Source organism: Thunnus thynnus, chromosome 7 (genome assembly GCF_963924715.1).
Source record: "Thunnus thynnus chromosome 7, fThuThy2.1, whole genome shotgun sequence".
NCBI classification, from domain to species: domain Eukaryota; kingdom Metazoa; phylum Chordata; class Actinopteri; order Scombriformes; family Scombridae; genus Thunnus; species Thunnus thynnus.
The window spans coordinates 4,838,310-4,858,679 of NC_089523.1; the positions used below are offsets into that span (position 1 = coordinate 4,838,310).

At 37.4% G+C, this 20,370-nt stretch overlaps 2 protein-coding genes across 4 annotated transcripts; one reads left to right on the forward strand and one right to left on the reverse strand.

The window, feature by feature from the left end:
* Nucleotides 1-3,234: 3,234 nt before the first annotated feature.
* On the forward strand, nt 3,235-10,952 carry bco2b (beta-carotene oxygenase 2b). Its single transcript, XM_067593930.1, has 12 exons — nt 3,235-5,973; nt 6,093-6,291; nt 6,385-6,596; nt 6,790-6,905; nt 7,164-7,266; nt 7,410-7,538; nt 8,082-8,242; nt 8,373-8,540; nt 8,706-8,843; nt 9,292-9,474; nt 9,779-9,889; nt 10,215-10,952. Exons 1-12 carry the CDS (start codon nt 5,850-5,852, stop codon nt 10,329-10,331), a joined length of 1,761 nt encoding a protein of 586 aa, XP_067450031.1. The 5' UTR covers nt 3,235-5,849; the 3' UTR covers nt 10,332-10,952.
* A 2,321-nt stretch (nt 10,953-13,273) lies between these two features.
* On the reverse strand, nt 13,274-16,911 carry LOC137185654 (testis-expressed protein 12-like). Of its 3 annotated transcripts, none has more exons than XM_067593932.1 (5): nt 16,786-16,911; nt 15,250-15,360; nt 15,005-15,113; nt 14,545-14,596; nt 13,274-13,847 (listed from the first exon to the last, which is right to left on the reverse strand). In XM_067593932.1, the coding sequence occupies exons 2-5, from the start codon at nt 15,343-15,345 to the stop codon at nt 13,703-13,705; spliced, it is 402 nt and encodes a 133-aa protein (XP_067450033.1). In that variant the 5' UTR covers nt 15,346-15,360; nt 16,786-16,911; the 3' UTR covers nt 13,274-13,702. The 3 variants fall into 3 exon arrangements, with proteins under 3 accessions (XP_067450033.1, XP_067450032.1, XP_067450034.1); XM_067593931.1 differs by having other exon boundaries at nt 16,777-16,905; XM_067593933.1 differs by having other exon boundaries at nt 13,789-13,866; nt 16,777-16,908.
* Nucleotides 16,912-20,370: the final 3,459 nt, after the last annotated feature.

Genomic DNA, 20,370 nt, shown 5'->3' on the forward strand with positions numbered 1-20,370 from the left:
TCCTTAACTGGGTTGTCTGGGTGAGAGTGTCTGATGAAGAAAGACCCGAAACACCCAAAGTCCCCTGGTTACATCACTGATAATGTGTCACAAGGTGTATCTCAGAATGTAAATCACTGTCTTACTGTTTTGTCGTGGAGATAGTGGAGACAGCTGAATTTGTGAAAGCTTACGTGGCAAATATGGTGCTGCGCAAAAATATGAACTAGATATTCATACTATATTCAGTAGTCATAGTGATTTTTAATTGTGGGGTGGAAATTTACAAGCACTTACCAAACAGCAGACAGATAAAGTTTGTGACTAGATGTAGATAATCTAGATGAAACATAGTGGAGCATCTAGCTGTTAAAACTTTCCTCAGGAGTTGGTGAGAATCAAAACAAGGCTAGGAGAATGAATATTGGACTTACAGTTTTTAGGTGGCCAGGAACACAACTCCAAATGAATGTTAATGTTGTGCCATGTCTGCGTGGTGTGTTACTACTGTAAGCAATTTTTTGCCAAGGCTGCAGTCAGTCAGAAATCAGCCCTGCCTTAAAACAATGCAATGGGTTGAGTTAGTGGGAGTGTATTATTTAAGGTACCAGTGAGGCAATGAAATACAATTCAGGATGTCGAACTGGAGCTAGAGATTGCAATCCAGATTTTACAATCCACCAGGAGTGTATGCTTGCATGTATGTACTGTATGTGATTGGTCAATGTAGCGCCTTGCCAGATGACATCGTGTTGCAGCAAAAGGGTGGGTTTGAGGTGGGTTTCGGGTGGGTTTTAAGTCCCCCAAGTAAGGGCTGGTTTATGCTCAATCAGAACTAGTTCAAATGTGTTGTCTGATCATGTCTGAAATAAAAAATGTTTGTAATTGTAACGGTCACACTTGAAGGCAGAGTGAAAGTCTGTCTATCATAGAGACGGGGGAAGCTAGGCTCCTTTCTCACCTCTGCACACCTGGCCAATCACTGCCTGAAGTGGGTGTGTATGATAGATCATTGCATTCAGGAAGTTACTTAAATATGTGAGAAAGATGTGGGGGTAGGGGGTTTCTGAAACAATTTGACCATCTGATAAGCAGTTCTGATGGAGTATACTGGCCCCTTATAAGCTCCTTGCGCTAACATGGCTAGCAGGCTAACAACAGCATTGCACAAAGAGAAAATGTTGCATCCTTTTATCAAAAACTTAAATGTCCTAACCCTCTAGTGATTGTTTCACGAGTCTGTTACCAAAATGCATGGAGGGACAGCGAACCAAGCAAGTATACTTTAATAGTGGTAGGAAATGCACATGTCCTAGCTGAGGCAAAAACCCATGCCCTAGCTATGTGAAGTGTTGGAGTCTTTAGAGTCTGTTTTTACTTAACAATTTTTACCACTGCAGACTAAGAGCATAGTGACCACAAATTCATGATGTCATTTGTTTGTGTTTGCCAAAGTTTAAATTTAATTTCATTTACCAGAACGGAAGTACACTTAGTCATGGGTGCAAAACATACACAGCTTGCCAAAAAAAAACAAAACACACTGATGCAAAAAAGCATAAAGATAACACAGCAGCTATTATCCATAATACCCCTTTCCTATATACATTGATGAGATCAGACTCTGACCTGAAAATTGGAACCGGTCCTTTCACACATTAATAGCAGCCAGACCAAAGGCATTAGAACTGACTCTCTCAGGCCTGGCCATCGTTGACACAAGAAGGCAGAACATGAATGTCCTTTTTCATGGCACCAAACTCCTGAGTCACTTGCAAACCAGTCACACCCTCTGATAGCCCAATTCACCGTTTGACCCCTCCCAAACACTAGTGACAGTGTATATAACAACATATTAGCTCTGTTTTGGAAAAGCCTTTGTACCCTACAGGTGTACAGACTATATAGAGATCTGTGACATTTGTACCTAAAGATAAAAGTAGTTACACAGTCATCTTACATCGTGTGCTTGTCCACACCATTTCAAATTATGAAATTGTATTTCAAATAGAATAAAACATTTTTATAGTAATAATGACAACTTCATCAGGATTGTTTTTAGTGTAAGAAGCTACAATCATGGGTTCCAAATTTTAGATCTAGTGAACCAAATTTCTCCTTGATGTCTGTGTGAGTGGATCTTTGTGAAGCACATTGCCTAGAGTGTTCTCTACCACAGAGCCACTATTTCTGATCCAGTGTCCTGGGGCAAGAGTGGCTGGGCTTTTCCCTCTATTTTCTGCTTCACTTGTCCATACCAATAACAAAATAGTTGACCTAAAAGGATGGATTGCCCATGAAGTGCAGTGCAATGACTCTTTAAATAAACATTTTAATGTAATAATGGTGATTATAGTGTTCATTACATTATTTTTACAAATCACTATGACTCTGGTTGATATTCCCAACATTTTCTAATTTATGGTGATGGTTCTACAAATCCACTTATTTGCTTTTTTTTTTACGAGAAATCGCCATATTTTTTCACATTGAAGAGAGTCATACTAGCTCTTTCCCCCTTAGTTCCAGCCTGCTAAGCTAGGCTAATTGCCTAGCTCCAGTTCCATACTTAATGCACAGACATGAGATTGATATTGATCTTCTCATATAACTCCGAAAGAGAGCCAATAAATGTACTTCCCAAAATGGTTAATTCCTTTATGTTTTTTTTTTTTGCTTTACATAGTTTTGAAAGATCTGTTGATTTGTTGTGCTGTGTGAGTCATAAATAACACATGGACACTTTATACCCTCTATGACAACAGTGTACAGAAATATCGATTGCAGGTTATTAACAGACAACAAGCTGATTGTTGTGTTGGTGCTGTGGTTGCAGCTATCTTTTCACTGTATATTTCCAACAGCTGTCATTCTACAGCTCTGATCAACAGATATTAGTTACTCTTTGTTCCTGCTGCAGGGCATAAATTGTTTTTGTGGTAATTTCCTAGATTAGTTATACAACAGCTGCTCAAGTAGGGTAACATGACCTCAATATTAATATTCTAGAGCAGTGGTTCTCAACCTTTTTGGTGTCAAGGACCCCCAAATTGATACACATCAGGCGTGGACCTGTATTTGATAAGATATAGTCTCAGGGATCCCCATTTGATAAGATTTAGTTTCAGGCAGATTGATAGTGAAGAGTGTGAAATCTATGAACAGAATAGTCTTATACATTCTCTCATTGGGCTAACTTGTAGTCAATGAAATAATAGTGAATTTAGAATTTTCCCCAGTTTCCTAGGGACCTCCTGGAACCCCCTCAAGGACCCCTGGGGGTCCCCTCACCCCAGGATGAGAGAGTCCAGTGCTGTTACAGGACCTGAAATTGGGCCCAGTGACAAAAGTCTGGCTGCAAACCTCTGGTGGTATCTCCTCTTGCTGCTGTCATACATGATGTAAACTGGGATTTAATAAAGCTTATATGAGCTTACACCACAAGCTTTTGTTTTCAGTCCTGTAATGTTTGTTGCTTGTACCTTGGTTAGCATGGTATTTCCATGGGTCAAAGGGGAACTGATTCATTTGGGGTGTGAATAGTGCAACCTTATGGCTATTATAAAACAATGTGAGTTACAGCATGTGACTCCTGATTCCTTGGTTCAAGATAAATCTTGCAGTGTAGGTGACAATCATTTCCACCTGAACAGACTGCCTGTCATTTTAAATTATTTGCAAAACAGTTTCTTCAACACCCCTTCTGACAAATTAAACCAATCTTCACCAAATGAGCTACACAACACTTTTGGATAAACCTGTAATTTATACTGTGACATGTCAGTCACATCAATTTCAAGTGATAATGCAAAATTTGATGGCAATGCATTTTTTACTATATGTGGCACTACAGCAATGTGACAAATACCAATAATTCAAAGGCCATAAATCAGTGGTCATGAGTTATTTTCATCCTTCATCCTTGCACAGTACAAAGTCCTGATATTTCCGGACAGGATTTAGGTGCACTTAAGTTTTATCCAATCTTTCATTTAGCTGTATTTCTTATGATTGAAACAAATAAATAAACTTGAACTTAAAATTATTAATTGCCACGACAGTCCATCTCTTTCCATCTTTACTGTAGCAGTTTCACATACTTAACTGCTGTGTTTTAAGACCAAAGTTTGGCATTGAAAATTAAAGCCATTCTTAGTGGTGGACTAGTGTTGCAAATTGTTAAGCTGAGGTGATATGCCACCCAGATCCTGATGCATCTCATTATCAATTTATTTAATAGATGGTGACCTAAACAACTGCCACAGTAAGTATTGTGAGTTTTCCTGTGTTAAATAATGCCTCTGCTCTCTTTTTTTACTTAAGATGAATGTTATTTTGACACAAAAGTGATGTGATGTTAATGAAAGTGGTCTTTGTTTCAAACAAGGTGGGCTGCCTCCACTATAAAACACTGCAGGAACCCTTCATTTGTACAGCGACACATCTGGTTATTAAGTATTGAAGTTAAGACAATCAAACTGAACTAAATCATATGTGAGACTTTATGTTGCACTGAGTCTTTGCTAAAATAATCTAAAGATAGTCTAACTGAATGACTAATCTCACTGATTAAATTGGTACACTGCTAGTGGGGTAAGTAGCCACCCTTTACATCACCTCCCAAGGTCCAATTTTATACAAGCAGGGCTAGAGACTATTTGATGCTTTTTGTTCCCATAATATCCAGTGTTTCCCTAATTTCAAAGGGATAGATTCCACATTGTTTCAATGAAGTACAGGTGAACTGAGAGAAGGTTAAGAAAGCATCTAAGTTAGGCTGTTTTCACTCCTGCCATATGGAGGAAACACTGTCCTACACTCCGTGCCCTTTGTTTCACCCATACTATACATAACATTGAACAATGTTCATTCCTATTGATATAGATAACACAAAAGGAGAGCTGATAAAGCTTTTAGAGTATGCTTTTAGGCCATATACCATATAAAGATCGCATGTCAGGTCTGTCCTATTTAGAAATGAAATATTAAGATAATTTAGTGAATTGGTCTCTGATCCCATTTGTGAGTCCAAAAGACAGTTGTCAATAGGTTTCAAATTGAATCTATTTCAGACCTATATAACAAAAAATATTAGTAAACCAGTAAAGGAAATCTCCAATAGCCCCATCTGCATATCAAGTGACTCCCCCCTGAGATACTGACTCCTTGGTTGGGTAATAACTACCTACTGTATATAGGTAATTTAGATTCTGCAGTCCACCTGACCTACAAGCCTATGACCTTTGTGAAGAAACACAGATGATCCTGCATCCTTCATGTTGATAGTTAACAGATCCACCTGTCAGTGCTCCCACTGAAACCATAAAATGCTTCGTACACCTCTTTATGGGTGATATACTGTACTTTGGTGGATCATACAGTGTGGAATACACACATCAGGCACTCTAAGGATATTTCTGCTCCACATAAACCCAAAAGGAAAATCCCAGTTAGCAAGAAAAAAAAATCCCAACTGCTTTAATCGTTCCAGAAATAGAAGTTTTCACAAACAAAGATAAAAACTGGTTGCATTAATAGAAAATCCCTCCCAGCTACAGTACTCATCCAAACAATACATCTGCTTTCACCACATATGCATGCATATTTAACATGATATGTGGGAACATGAATTAATATGTGGGATTAAGGACTACTTGCAAATAATGATGAATGCTGCCACAGTGATTTTGCCACTTGTCAGGGAGATCAAGTGATTATCCCTATGAATAAGTTACCACTTGTATTATCTTGTGATCACAAAGTACTTCTGTTTTGTAGAGGCTTACATAAGCATGAAATCACTGTCTGCTTGCCTACTTATCTGACTGTTTCTAGGGGGCGTCACAGCCAGGAGGACAGTATAAAGCTGAATGCTAGTCTGGGATAAACAACAGCACCACAGGACAAGTGTGCAGGCCTTTGACACTGCTACATACTCAAGAGACAAAGCTACAGCCATGGAAACCATTGTGCATCAACAGAACAATATCCCAGGTAAACACTTGATTCTACCAGCTATGCACAATTTCCATTCAAACCTATTATTGTCTTAATCCTAATTAAATATGACTATGGCTTGCATTTTAGTAAATTTTGTTAACTCTTCTCCACAGCACTGAAAAAATCAAAGTCTAGGAAGAACATCAGCCACTTCACAGATGTGCACGGTCTGCCTTGCATTGAGAAGATTGTGAGTTCAGTGGAGGACACCCCTGAGCCCATCAACACTGACATTACCGGCAAAATCCCAGAATGGATCAATGGGAGCTTCTTGAGAAACGGCCCTGGGAAGTTCGAGATTGGAAACCACAAGTAAGAACAAAATCTGAAAGCATTGATACATCTATTGCAGCCACTGCATCACAAAGCTGACTGCTTTCTGCTTTCTTCTCTCATTCTCATCAGGTTCAACCACTGGTTTGATGGCATGGCTCTCCTGCACCAGTTCAAAATATCAGATGGTCGGGTGACTTACAAAAGCCGCTTCCTGTCCAGCGACAGTTACCAGGCCAACAAGGAGCACAACCGCATTGCAGTGTCAGAGTTTGGGACTGTCACCATGCCAGACCCCTGCAAGAACTTCTTCCAGCGCTTCTTGTCAAGATTTGAATTACCAAGTGAGTATTTTACCAAATGGCATGGACACAAATCAGACCTACTTTTAATGCAGCGAATAAGATCAAATTTGAATAGCCTTACACAGTTTATGGTTTATTTCCACTTGCCTAGAGGCATGTGAATTACATAATATGAGTGAATACAGAATATGGTTGTGCTATGCTGTATTGGCAATTTCTTCTTCCCCTCTAGAGCCCACAGATAATGCCAATGTGAGCTTTGTGACCTACAAAGGTGATTATTATGTTAGCACGGAAACCAACGTCATGCACAAAGTGGACCCTGAGACACTTGAGACGACCAAAAAGGTAACATGATGTTGAATACATGGTTCAACATAAAGCAGAGACATAACTGTGCATAGTAGTTTCTTTCACTGACCTGGTGCTTTACATGATAGCTAAGGCAAGTCATAAACAAGTGAAATATTACCTGAATTTATAACAGGCTCCAGGCTACTGTCACTCCTGATGATATGATTAGTCGCTGGATAACACTGTAAAATACAAATAAAGTGTTGACAAAACCAACAACAGTTTTTGCACTTGTGTATTTGTACACATTAGGTTGACTGGAGCAAATTCGTTGCTGTGAACGGTGCCACTGCACACCCTCACATTGAGCCTGATGGAACAACATACAACATGGGGAATTCTTACACCACTAAAGGTATGTTTTTCAGAAACATCAAATCAGTTTGTCCATAGAGTATCATACAGTAGGACCCTGTGTGTTACAAGACCACAGAACAACATTTCTCCCCATGTGTCTGATGACCTTTATCAACAAAAAAATCGTCTCTGTACTGACAGGAGCATACTACAACATCATCCGAGTGCCCCCGACCAAGAAAACACCAGAAGAAACCCTGGAGGGAGCCACGGTGCTCTGCTCTATTCCTTCTGTGGACAAGACCAAACCCTCCTACTACCACAGCTTTGGTAAGCAAAAGTTCTCAAAGCATGCAAATCAAAGCTGTGATTGCTTTCACCCTTGAGTTTTGACTACAGATCTGTTTATAGGAGCTAGATTTACTCTTCATGTTTATTTTAGAAAGATATTTCTTTAGGAATGCAACACTTTGGTATGCCTGATCGGTGATGGCGCTGATACTGACCTTATTATGTGGATCAGGTAACAGCCACACGTAATTGATCTACATTAAATAAAATTTCCACATCAACATCATAAAACTCTGGTGTTTCTGCTATTAGTCACATTCATTCAGTCACGGCTGGCTGTCTACTCTTATTTTAATGCCACAGCAATCCCTGGCCTAATGGTACCTTACATAAAAACGATTCCAATGAATTACATGAAGCACAATGAGTTGCACGCAGTAATACAGATTTAAAATTTGGGGAAAAGAGAGCACTGGATTGGGAATCAGAATCTCCTGAAACCCTCAATTGGGGTATCGGAATTAGTATCCGGAGAGAAGTTGGCTCAGTTCAAACTAATACAATTTTCTCAATCCATTACAGCAATGTCTGAGAACTATGTGGTGTTCATTGAGCAACCCATCAAGATGGACCTGTTGAAGATTCTGACAGGCAAGCTGAGAGGGAAGAGCATCAGTGACGGCTTCCTTTGGGACCCCAAGCTCAACACCATCTTCCACTTGATTCACAAGCAGACAGGGGAGGTAAAGCTCTAAGTCGGACCTTGACCTCTGAAACACAGTCTATTTACTCTGCTTGTACTGTTGCTACAGCTTGTACTGTACACAAAACATATGACATGCTCTTATTCCTCTGTTCAATCTTATGTTCCAGATAAGCTCCCTCAAGTACCATGCCAAGCCGCTGTCAACCTTCCACCAGATCAATGCCTATGAGGAGGATGGCTTCTTAATCATGGATATGTGTGCTTCAGATGATGGCCAAGCAATCACGAACTACAACGTCCAGAACCTTCGCAAGTCTGGAGAAGCTCTTGATGAGGTAAGCAGGTTGAGAAAAGGTGCACCTGACAAGTTGCATGCTCCGAGCTTCAATGACTCATGTAAAGATAAGTGTAATTTAAGTGGAGTCCTTTAGTTGCTTTTGTCTTAGCTGAACAATGGTTGGTTTGCTGAGGCTGAAAAGGTGTTCATATTTTCTTACCAGGTGTATAACACCTTGTGTAGAGTGTTCCCACGCCGTTTCGTTCTGCCTCTCAACGTGGACCATGATACACCCTACGACCAGAACTTGAACAACCGGGCTAACAGCACAGCCACTTCTATAAGGATTGCCAAGAACAAGGTAAACAGTCTGCATAACTATGTGTCAACACATACAGCAGAATATTTTGAAACTAATTTTTGTGTCAAGCTCGTCTTGGACACGTGTGTAGTAAAAAGGAAAAAGAAAATGCAAATTGTATTTCTCAGCCATTTTTTTTTTTATTTTAAAGTGTAGCTTCTCCCTCATTTCATCCTGCATATTAAATGTCATGATGTAATAAATTGCACATACTAACTTTTTCACAGTATTTTACATAGATTTTTTTGGTTTGCACTAACGCATGCTGTAACTCAAATGTTTTATACTTTTCATTTCCATTTAATTATCTCTAAAAAATATTAACTATTAGCATTACGTTTTACCCACAAACTCATTCTTCTTAACCTTTTCATCTTATTTTCATGATCTCTTTGGATACATTGTTTCCTCAGTCTCATTAACCATGTTGCTGTTTTGCTCTGGGCAGATCTTCTGTACCCATGAGGACCTCCACGGGGAGGATCTTCATCAATATGGAGGTCTGGAGTTCCCTCAGATCAACTATGGCAAGTACAACACCCACCCCTACCGCTACTTCTATGGCTGCGGCTTCAGACACCTTGTAGGAGACACACTGATCAAGATGGATCTCAACGGGAAACAGATGAAGGTGAGTTGAGTTTAATTCTTATTTCCCTCAGATATTTCCAGCTCCTACAGCATGATAAAAAATAATTCTTTCAGCATCATGTAGTCCTAAATGTAGTAGAGATATACAAGAAAGTTGGAGTGTCAAGCTGTAATATTGTAGTTAAGTAAAGGGAGATCAATTCTAACTTTAATTTATTCCCAGTACTAATAATCTATAATATACCATAATATTTTAAGAAAGTAAAAGAAGAATGTGATTTCAGCCGAAACTGCAGCAAACATGAATTATATTGTAAGACTCATGAGTAACTATTTTCTCAAAGGTGTGGGAACAACCTGGTCTATATCCATCCGAACCAGTCTTTGTACCCTCCCCTAATGCCACAGAGGAGGATGATGGTGTCGTCTTATCTGTGGTCATCACTCCGAATAAGGTCAGTCAGGTTCAGTCAAACAGTCAAAAATTTTGGACATGTGACTGCTTTGAAGATAAACTTCATAATTTTGTTAGAGGGTCCAAATCTCCAAATTTCCTCATCCAATCACATATGATTTCCAAAAGGTGGGAGGAAATTATGGAATTTGGGGGCACTACACCAAAACTAAGGAGTGTGTCTTTAAGTTTAAGAAAACATATTTGGTGTTTGACCAAAGTGTTAGGTACAACTTCAACTGAAATGCACATATTCAATAAAATTCTGCTTTCTGGAAGTCTGGAAAGCACTAAGTATTTTTTCTCTGTGTTTTTATTCTTTTCAGGACAAGAGTACATTCCTCCTGGTTTTAGATGCCAAGACATTTGAGGAACTGGGCAGGGCTGCCGTGCCTGTCAACATCCCCTACGGTTTCCATGGAACATTCAATGCCACAGCATAGCCATAAACACAAAACAAGTAGACAAAATATAAAGAGTGATTATGAGGAACTGACCTCATCTGCATAGACAGAAGTCATGGCAGAAGTCATACACTATGTAAATATTGTCTGTGACACATTTGCAAATGTAGAGGTCACTACACAGATATGAATGTATAGTTTAAGGGGACTATTTTTTTGGAAAACTGAAAAATAAAAAAACTAACCTAGTTCATTCATATTATAGCCATTATATTGTTGTGCTGTGTTGAAAGCATGTCTTGTAAATACATTGTTTTTTTCTATACTGTTTTAAATGCTTCAATTCAAGTACATTTATGCTTCAACATAAAGGGGTATGGCTGTGGGGTGGCTGAAAAAGGGGGCATCAAGGGCAAAAAATCATTTTCATATGCATTTCAGCTATTCTATACAGTTTATTCTATTCTATTTTAACACATCCTATTTTGTGAGAACTAGACATTGATAAGTAAATGCACTCTTTGGCACAGGGCCCACATGTTGGAGAAAGCTATGCTAATTTAATGAATGACTAGTGAATAACTTAAGGAAAATGTATGCTTCTTAATGCACGGATAAAAAGCACTGTGAACACTCTCAATAAAAAACTCCACTTAAACATCTGGTCTATGTGCATTCATCTCCACCATGTTTGCTTGTTAACTAAAGGTGAGCATTATACAACACAACTGCAGATCAGTTTTCACCTTTGTAAAATATTGAACTGATACGTTCTAAATAATTAATTCCAAGTAATTGTTAAAAGTAAATTTTTACACAATTACACAATTCCTACACAGTCAACCCCACTGGACAAACCCAGAAAGAAATCAGAGAAAGCAAATTTCAACTTGACAACTTGATTACTAACAAAAAAACACAGTTCAGGTTACAAAGGCTACACTACAACCACTTTCAACCTGAGAGATCAGGCAGATACCTCGCAAACCAACACAAATGCAATAAATGAAAATGAATCATATCAACAATCAAGGACTTAGCAAGGAATATCACCCAGGACCCACAAACCATAAATAATATCAGGTTGACATCTTGGACACTCCACTAACATCAATAGAATATGAAAAAGCACTCTTTATTCACTAGAATGGCAGATTAGATAAAAAGATCAAAATCAATCCCACAACATATGAAACATCCCATCTGCACAAGCTATTGCCCCCTATCGTTGATCAACACAGATATTAAAATCATTAGTAAAGTATTAGAAACTTGAATCAAATCAATCATTTTATCTCTCATCTACCCAGATCAAACAGGATTTAGCCTATTAAAGGCAGACATTCCTCAGATAATACACACCAACTCTTCAATCTGATGAACATATCCCATCGAAACAAAACTAATACATTTATCCTGTCATTAGATGCAGAAAAGGCATTTGATAGTATAACCTGGACATTCCTCTTCAAAACTCAAGAAAAGTTTGGTTTTGGGAAATCATTCATTCAATGGATCAAAATTCTGGCAACAGTCATTACAGATGAATTAACTTCACAAAACTTCACACTCTACAGAGGGACCAGACAAGAATCTCCACTCTCACTGTCACTACTTTCCTTATTCACCAAGCCATTAGCTGCAATAACACATCAAAATAACAGTATCACCAGCATCACAACAAACAACATAACACACATAATCTGTCTTTATGCAGATGACATATTATTATTTCTACAAAATCCAAATAAATCACTCAGTGAAGTTATCAACATCATCAATACCTACTCTAAGCTTTCTGACTATTTAATATATTGGAACAAATCAACTATTTTACCATTGTGTCAGCATAAATGGAATATTACACCTCAGAACCCCCACATTCTCCCTCACCACAGGCAGTATCACATATCTAGGTATAAAAATGTCCCAAGACTGTCAGAATTATTGCAACTCAACTTCACTCCATTATTAAAAACAATAGAAGACGACTTAAACCACTGGATGACATTACCACTATCTATCATGGACCGAATCTCTACTGTAAAGATGATGATATTACCAAAAAATCAATTACCTGTTCACAATGATCCCAGTCCAACCCACACTCAAATGGCTTAACACAGTAGACACACTCATAACAAAATTCTATTGGAAAAACAAAAAACCCAGTGAGTTCACTGAGGTCCTGTGAATGACATCATATTTACATTTTACACAGGCTTTTTCATTGATCTAGTTTATGACAATTAAATCACCCATCTGTTTTTTTCTATAGAATCTTCCAGATAAAATTGGGGAGGATCAACACAGGGCAGTGTTCTTCTTGAAGAAAATCCCCTCAGCAACAAGAAGTATGTTTCAGTCCTATGCATACAGGGAAAAATTCCTGGCATTCGAGCCTGACAAGGATGATCCCAGTTTTGCCAAACTGGTCCTGCGTCATAAAGTTGATGTTTCTTGTGAGAAGCAGTTATCTTTTTTTTTTTTTTAAATCTCCCATTATTTTCTTTGCTCCCCTCGCATTGCTGTCTCTCCCCTCTATATCTTTCAAACAGGAAAACCACCCATCCCCTAAGGCATTCACACACACTCACACCTACATGCATGCTTACTACAATAAGAAAATCTGAGCTAAACATGCTTTTTTTCTCTCTCGTCCTCTCTTTTTGCCTCCCTGTTATATTGTTTTATTATTGCAGCTCAATTATTGCCTCCCCCCCCCACACCCTTTGTTTCAGTTTGTTGAGTCTAGTTCTCCCTCTTATCTTGTCTTGTACTTTGTCATATGTGTCTCCATGATGGTTACTTGTATTGCACAAAAAAGCAATAAATAAATAAACGTCAATTTATGAATCTGGGCTGAAAGACAGTGTGGCACACTTGTACCCTCTGCTGGCCATTTCTCTAGATATTCTGCACCAGTTAATACTGCTTCAATACCATTAAAAAATTCACAGGTGAATATCATACAACAGTCGCACATGCAAAAATGAGTATTCTTTATTCACGAGAATCACCTACTACTACCTACTTTAAGAGAATATATCACAAAAAGTAAGAAGAATCCATAGTGGAAATGTGATATTATGTGTTGAATGTTGTGGAAGAATAAATAATATCCTATTCAAATAAGATTTTTACAAAAACAAATTGTAACAAACAGTAAACATATATTAAGTTATTTTATAGTCAAATAAATCTCACATTTTATGAAGCTTGAGTATTAGTAATACAGTACGACTAACATATGAACTGCAGAAAGCACATATAAAGTACATAAACATACCACCTCACAATAGAAAAATGTAAATTTGACAAAATAACACTCTGACATTGAAGTGAACCCATTCCTCAGAAAAATAAAATAGATCTGCTTCATCAAGTAGGTAACAGTCCATGCAGCAGACTTAACCCAGCAGTTTATCAGAAATTACAGCCAATGTTTGCCTCAGGTGATTTTTCTTCTCTTTAAGGTAGGACTCAAGGTTTCGAGCCTCTGTCAAAATGTCCTCCAGCTCCTTCATCTGGGAGGTATCCACTGCAGCTCTGTCACTGCAACCAACCATAAACACTGACAATAAACAGTGTAACTGTGATAATGGAACAGTTCAAAGGAAGCAATGTTTAATTGACTACAATGGTGCGTTGTCTTAACAACACTAAAAATCACTGCCACTGAGCTGGTGGGTGGTCTCAGTGAAAAACAGGTGTCAGACATGAGGCAAATTTCTTTATGTTAGAATTACTCTCAAAGCACAGGTGAGGTTTACAGGAATGTGGTCATTCGTCTAAGAGGAATCCTGTTGGACAAATGAGAAGGTTGACTTCAGGGGAGCTCTACTCATTAGGATTTATCCTCTGGGACCTCAGAAGTCTGCACTAAATTTCATGGCAATCCATCCAGTAGTTATACAGCAGTCACCACATCTTTTTGTTCTTCAGGAATAAAATTGATTTACAGAATTAAAAATAAAAATCACTGCATCTGAGTAATGCATGTTTGGTTTTTCCTTTTTTTTTCATGTCTACGTTGGTGACAGCACCTCACTAGAATGAGTGTGCATTTTCCTTTACTCTTTCAGTTTCATTCACCATTTTAAGATGGAAAGCACATACCTCTTATAATCCTCTAGCATATTTTTCCAAGTTTAAAGATTAATGGATAATCCAGAGAAGATGAAGCAAGTATGGATTATGATTTTTTGAATGTAAGAAAGAATGAAAACCTAGTTATTTATATGTGACCTACCTTAACACTTCGGCAAACTTTGAAAGCATCATGCTGACCTCTCTACTTGCACCTATAACAGGAAAGCAAATCAAAATTTAGATGATTTATAATGACAACCAGGCTGAATCTCCATTTCCTTTCCTTTCACTTCACTATTTCTTTTGCAACATCTTATATGAATCACTGAAAGACCACAGATGTGTCTATTCAGAGGTCTGGTCAGAGTTTTACACATCCTGTATCTGTTTCACACCACTCACAAGCAACCTTTTAGTTGAAAGGTCACTGTGGGTGACCTGTTGCTCGTGTTGCTAGCAGTGTGCAACCACAATTTGATTGCTTCCGTTTGTTTTGATGTAAAAAACACAGAGAATGCATGAAAAGTATAATTATTTGTGAGCTGAAATGTAATTCTCTAATACAACTGCACAGACTTGCACAATCTTTTGTGCGACTGGCAGTGTGATATTGCACATACCTGCAGTTGTGGTATCAAATAAATCTGCTGACTCCAAAGTGGATGGTTTGAAGGTTGGTTTTTTCTTTGTTGGTGGAGATTTGTCTTCATTTGCAGGTGTACGCTCCATCTATTGCAAAGGGGAAATGACTGGTTGCTCTAAAATATAACTAACACATTGAAAAATCTATCTATCTATCTATCTTGGCAAACTTGGCGTTTTTAAACAAAACACCCTAGGGCCAATCAGAAGCATCTCTTCTTACCTCTTTGGATGTTGTCTGTTTAGGGCTGTTGTTCACTCCCCTCTTGTTTAACACTGGTGGAATCAGCTTTCCTGGTGTTGGTGTTGCTTCTTTCATTGTTCCGTAATGTCACTGCATATATGAAATCTAAATTAGATATCTGAATTTGTTTTTCAGTCTCTTCAATTCCATCACAAAATATTATGACATAGTAATCTTTTATATTCAGTATCTCCCCTCGCTACAAGCCAAATGTGTACAAAAATAAATATAGACCTATAGAAAGTTTGAGATCTAACAGCATCAAACAGCAATTACCTTTTAATAACATACAAGTATACAAAGAAGAACAAATTATTAATTTAACAAATTATGAGAACACATTAGGATAAACAGGAATTACTTCTAAAACCTGTCACATGATTTTAAAATACTATCAATGACCACCTCTCTGAATAATCCTGAATCTCTTCACTTGAACAATAACTTGCAAATTCACCACCAAGACTGATATCAGCACAGACACATCTAACTGTGGTGATTAAGTTTTCCTCAATTTTGACATTTGGGAGATACAAATTTCCTTGTTTTGCTTCTTTCTTCCAACACTGCCAACTTGATATTTGTTTAATATATGTTATTAATGGATACACTTAATACAACGGAAGTGTTACAGTTACACCAATAGTCCTATACAGAATTATAAAATGACTTAAAAGCCATTGTTTATTGTCCACAGTGTCATCATATACTGTACTTCAGAGCTGCATCACTTAATTTTTTTTAATTGAATTTTTATAGTTTTCACAAATTTTCACTGCTTACCCATGGTTTGCTTACAAACAAACACACAAACAAATAATAATAATAATAATAATAATGATAATAATAATAATAATAAACTTCATTTATATTACACTTTTCAAACAGTTACAAAGTGATTCACAGATATAAATAAAAACAGAAATAAAACAAAGATTTTAAATGCATAACAAAGATGGCCCCAGCTAACAGACAGAAACACAGGCAGTTGCTTTTGACTGATACTGTGCATGTGACTGACTGTGATAGGTTTAATAATATTAGATAGTTAAGCTGGTATCTGATTAAGGTAATGTTGATAAATGTTAATAGCTAACATACCACTGAAGTCAGTAGACGCTTGAGTAAGGTTACCTGAGCCACAAAGCGCAGGATAACTTTAGAAGTCATGATGTTTTCTATTATTAATACTGTAGCACTTTGAGTTTCACTATGAGTGAAAAGTGCAGTACAAATTAAATGTATTATTACCTGGCTGTGACGTGCAACACCATAATGAAATGATACTTTTTAAAATAGCAATAAATGGCTGAATATAATGTAGACCAACTTTGCCCCTGTGAGCTAACTGAGTATTAGTTAGCACTTTGGTTTCTGTTAGCTAACGCACACTCGCTAACAGCTAAATCTAACTACATAAAATCTGTTATGTTTACTGATATATTAGCTGTTAACCTTTACCTGCTACTAGCTAGGACTTTTAAATCAACGATAATTTCTACTTACAAAACATACAAGGTCTGTGTTGAGGAGATAATTGTATAAATTCACTGTTGACTGTCAGTTATTTCATCGTTAGTAGGTGTACAGTTGGTTTTGAGGTGTGAATTTATTTTTAACGTAAATTTAACGTAACACGCGGGCACTAGCGCATGCTGCATTCAGGACTCGTCGTAAATTCAGGAATGTATTGACAAGTGAAAGATTACAAAAGACACTTATTTATCACTAATCATCATACACAATAATGGCTATTAGTAACATTTTACTTAAATTTTCAAATGTAGTATTAAACCTGTTCTCACTGTAAATGACTTAGTTAAAGTTTCCATCTGGTCTACTACTGTGTAATACAATACAATAAACATGCAATCGATATCCCTCATATCCATCACTGAGTGAACCACATTGACAAGCCAATATGTTATACCAGGTTGTTGCACATAGCTATGCTGATGGGAGGTGTGGTTGTCTGTTCATTAATCACTGTCACATAGTTTTAAGTGTTGTCAGTCACATGTTGCCTTGTTTCTTTCTTTTTAGGACTCTTCAAGCATACAAACCATACCTTCCCAGCACTGAGAGAAAATAAATGTAAAGACTATTGATAATAAAAGCAGAACTGCAAATAGCAATTAACACAGTACATAGTTCAATTACAACACTATTTTCAAGCCATATTTCAAGCTACATGAGCAATTATTCAAGTCCTGAGCAGCTGTAAAAGTGACAGATCCAATCCCAGATGTGGATTAAGTTTTTTGCACAAAAAAATGTCTTTTAATGAGACTAACACAAACTGGATGTCATGGACATGCAGTGCCTTCAAACCCCCCATGTAGCCTGGTTGGATTAAATCAATGGGATTATACAGAGGAAGATTAGAACTACACTGTGAGTAAAGTGGATATCGGATGAAGCTGCTATAAAGTGGTGGGTTTAACTGCAGATCAATGCTGCTGCCCTGTGGCAGCAAAGTGGATTATTTCAGTGTGTCAAATAAAACCATAAAGCAGCAACAGAGCCCAAAGAGAGTAAATTCATAGGTTCAAGAATACGTGAGAACAAAAATAAATACATGTATACAGTATTTTTTAAAAAAACAAAAACATAAAAAAGATAGACATCTTCATCAACATAGTCAATTTACAACAATTCACACCAAATTCTGTTTTGTTGCAAAAACAAATGTATTGAGTATACTGTTCCAAATGCAAGGAATTTATTAATGTGGATATCACATGCGTCACCATACATAAAATACAACATAAAATTAGAAAGTTATGTGTAAAATTAGATGTTTTTAGCCACACTAGTGACATTATTGGTCAGTCAGTTGACCACTTGCAAGTCTGAAATATCTTAACAACTACTGGATGGATTGCCATGACATTTTGTGCAGACATTCGTGTTCCCCAGAGGATGAATTCTGATGACTTTAGTGATCCTTTGACCTTTCATCTAGCACAAGAAAGACAGGCTAAAGTTTTCACTTCAATGAAATGTCTCAACCTCTACCAGATGGACTTCCACAAGATTTTGTACAAATCATGGTTCCCAGACAATGAATCCCACAGACATGATTCCTTTACTTTTCTGCTAGCACTGCAATGAGGTTGACATTTTTGTTTTTTTAGAGAAATGTCTCTTTTGGATGGATTGTCATTACATTTGGTATATATATACATGTCCCCCTCAGGATGAACTACATTAACTTTGGTAGTCCCTTCATCTTTCCACTAGTGCCATTATCAAGTCAAAATTTGAATTTGTCAAATACTTACCTACCTGCAAAACTAACAGCATTTCTATCAGCCTCAGCTCTACTTTTTTGGTACTAATTAGCAAGTGTTAGCATGCTAACACACTAAACTGAGATTGTGAACATGGTAAACATTATACATGCTTAACATCAGCACGTAAGCATTGTCATTAGAGCATATTGCCATTCTTGCATTAGCATTTAGCTTAAAGCGCCACTGTGCTTAAATACAGCCTCACAGAGCTGCTAGCTCTTATAATAGTGGGGGAGAATGAGGTAAGTTGAGCCAGTGGGTAAAATGGGCCACCCCCTGTATCTAGGTAACCATAAACAAAAGTAATCATGTGACCACAAATTAAGGAAGTACAGTTCATGTTACTCAATCCATCTTGGACTCAAGCACATACAGAGAGTGGTAAGCAAAACAGAGCAATAAAAAAAAAAAGATTTTTGTCATGCCAAGTGAATTCATCATGTTACTAAAGTTATCGGTCTTGTGTCTTAATTAAAACAGATAAGTTTTCATTATTACATGTTTTAAAGCAGTGTAAGCTACAAAACTAGGTCATAAACTTAGCATAATTGTGGTGCTGAGCCACTGTGTGAAAAAGTTTTTTCAAATTGGAGGTTGTGGGGTAAAATGTGCTAGTGATGTTGGGGCAAGTTGAGTCAATGGCTCAATTTTCACCCAAAAGTTTAAATAGGCTTTATATGTACAGAGTAACCTGTGTATTTAAGTATTATTTTCTGATATTCTAGAGATTAGAGACACTGTTCATGTTAATGTTTGATCACTGTTACAAGTGTTACAAGGTTGATGAATAAATACCTTATTGTTGACTAATGTTAAGTTTAAGCCACACACAAACATGCTGTACATACAGACAGGTGACAAATTAAAAGAAAAACCAACATAAAGTATCTTAGTAAGGTGTTGGGCCACCACGTGCCGCCAGAACAGCTTCAGTACAACTTGGCATTGATTCTACAGTATCTGAACTCTACTGGAGGGATGAACACCATTCTTCAAAAGATAGTCTCACATTTGTTTTGATGATAGTGGTGAGAGCGCTGTCTAACATGTCAGTCCAAAATCTCCAATAGGTGTTCAATTGGGTTGAGAACTGGTGACTGTGAAGGCCATAACATATGATTTACATTATTTTCATATTCATCAAACTGTTCAGTGACCCCTTGTGTCCTATGAATGGGGGCATAGTTATCCTGGAAGAGACCACTCCCATCAGGATAGAAATGTTTCATCATAGGATGAAGGAAAAACTTTGTACTGATTTGCAGTGACTCTTCCCTCTAAGGGGACAAGTAGACCCAAACCATGCCAGCGAAATGCCCCCCACAGCATAACAGAGCCACCAGATCCCCTCACTGTAGGGATCAAACATTCAGACCTGGACCAGTTTTTCCTTTAATTTGTCACCTGTCTGTATACACAAAAGCACATTTACACACACTTTCTTTCTGTAGCTAACACACAAAGATCACAGTTTAACCTTTACTAATAATGTTGAGACACCATGTTGAACAACATATCATTTTACTTAAAAGTACAAGTTTTTGCCTTTGTTAAATTGATGGCATTAATGAAGTTAAAAATGATCTCAAAATTGTTTGGTTTCGTGTCATTTTTATATCAGTATTTAACAGTGGCATAATTTATGCCTAGAGCGCTCAATTTTCCCTATCCCCATGCTCATTTTACCCCTACCTTGGGGCAAGTTGTGCCATAGGACTAATTTTTTTTGATGGGTCATTGTTCTAAAACCATAATAATTAGATACTTTGTTTTAATTTCCATGGGTACACAACAACCTGAGGTA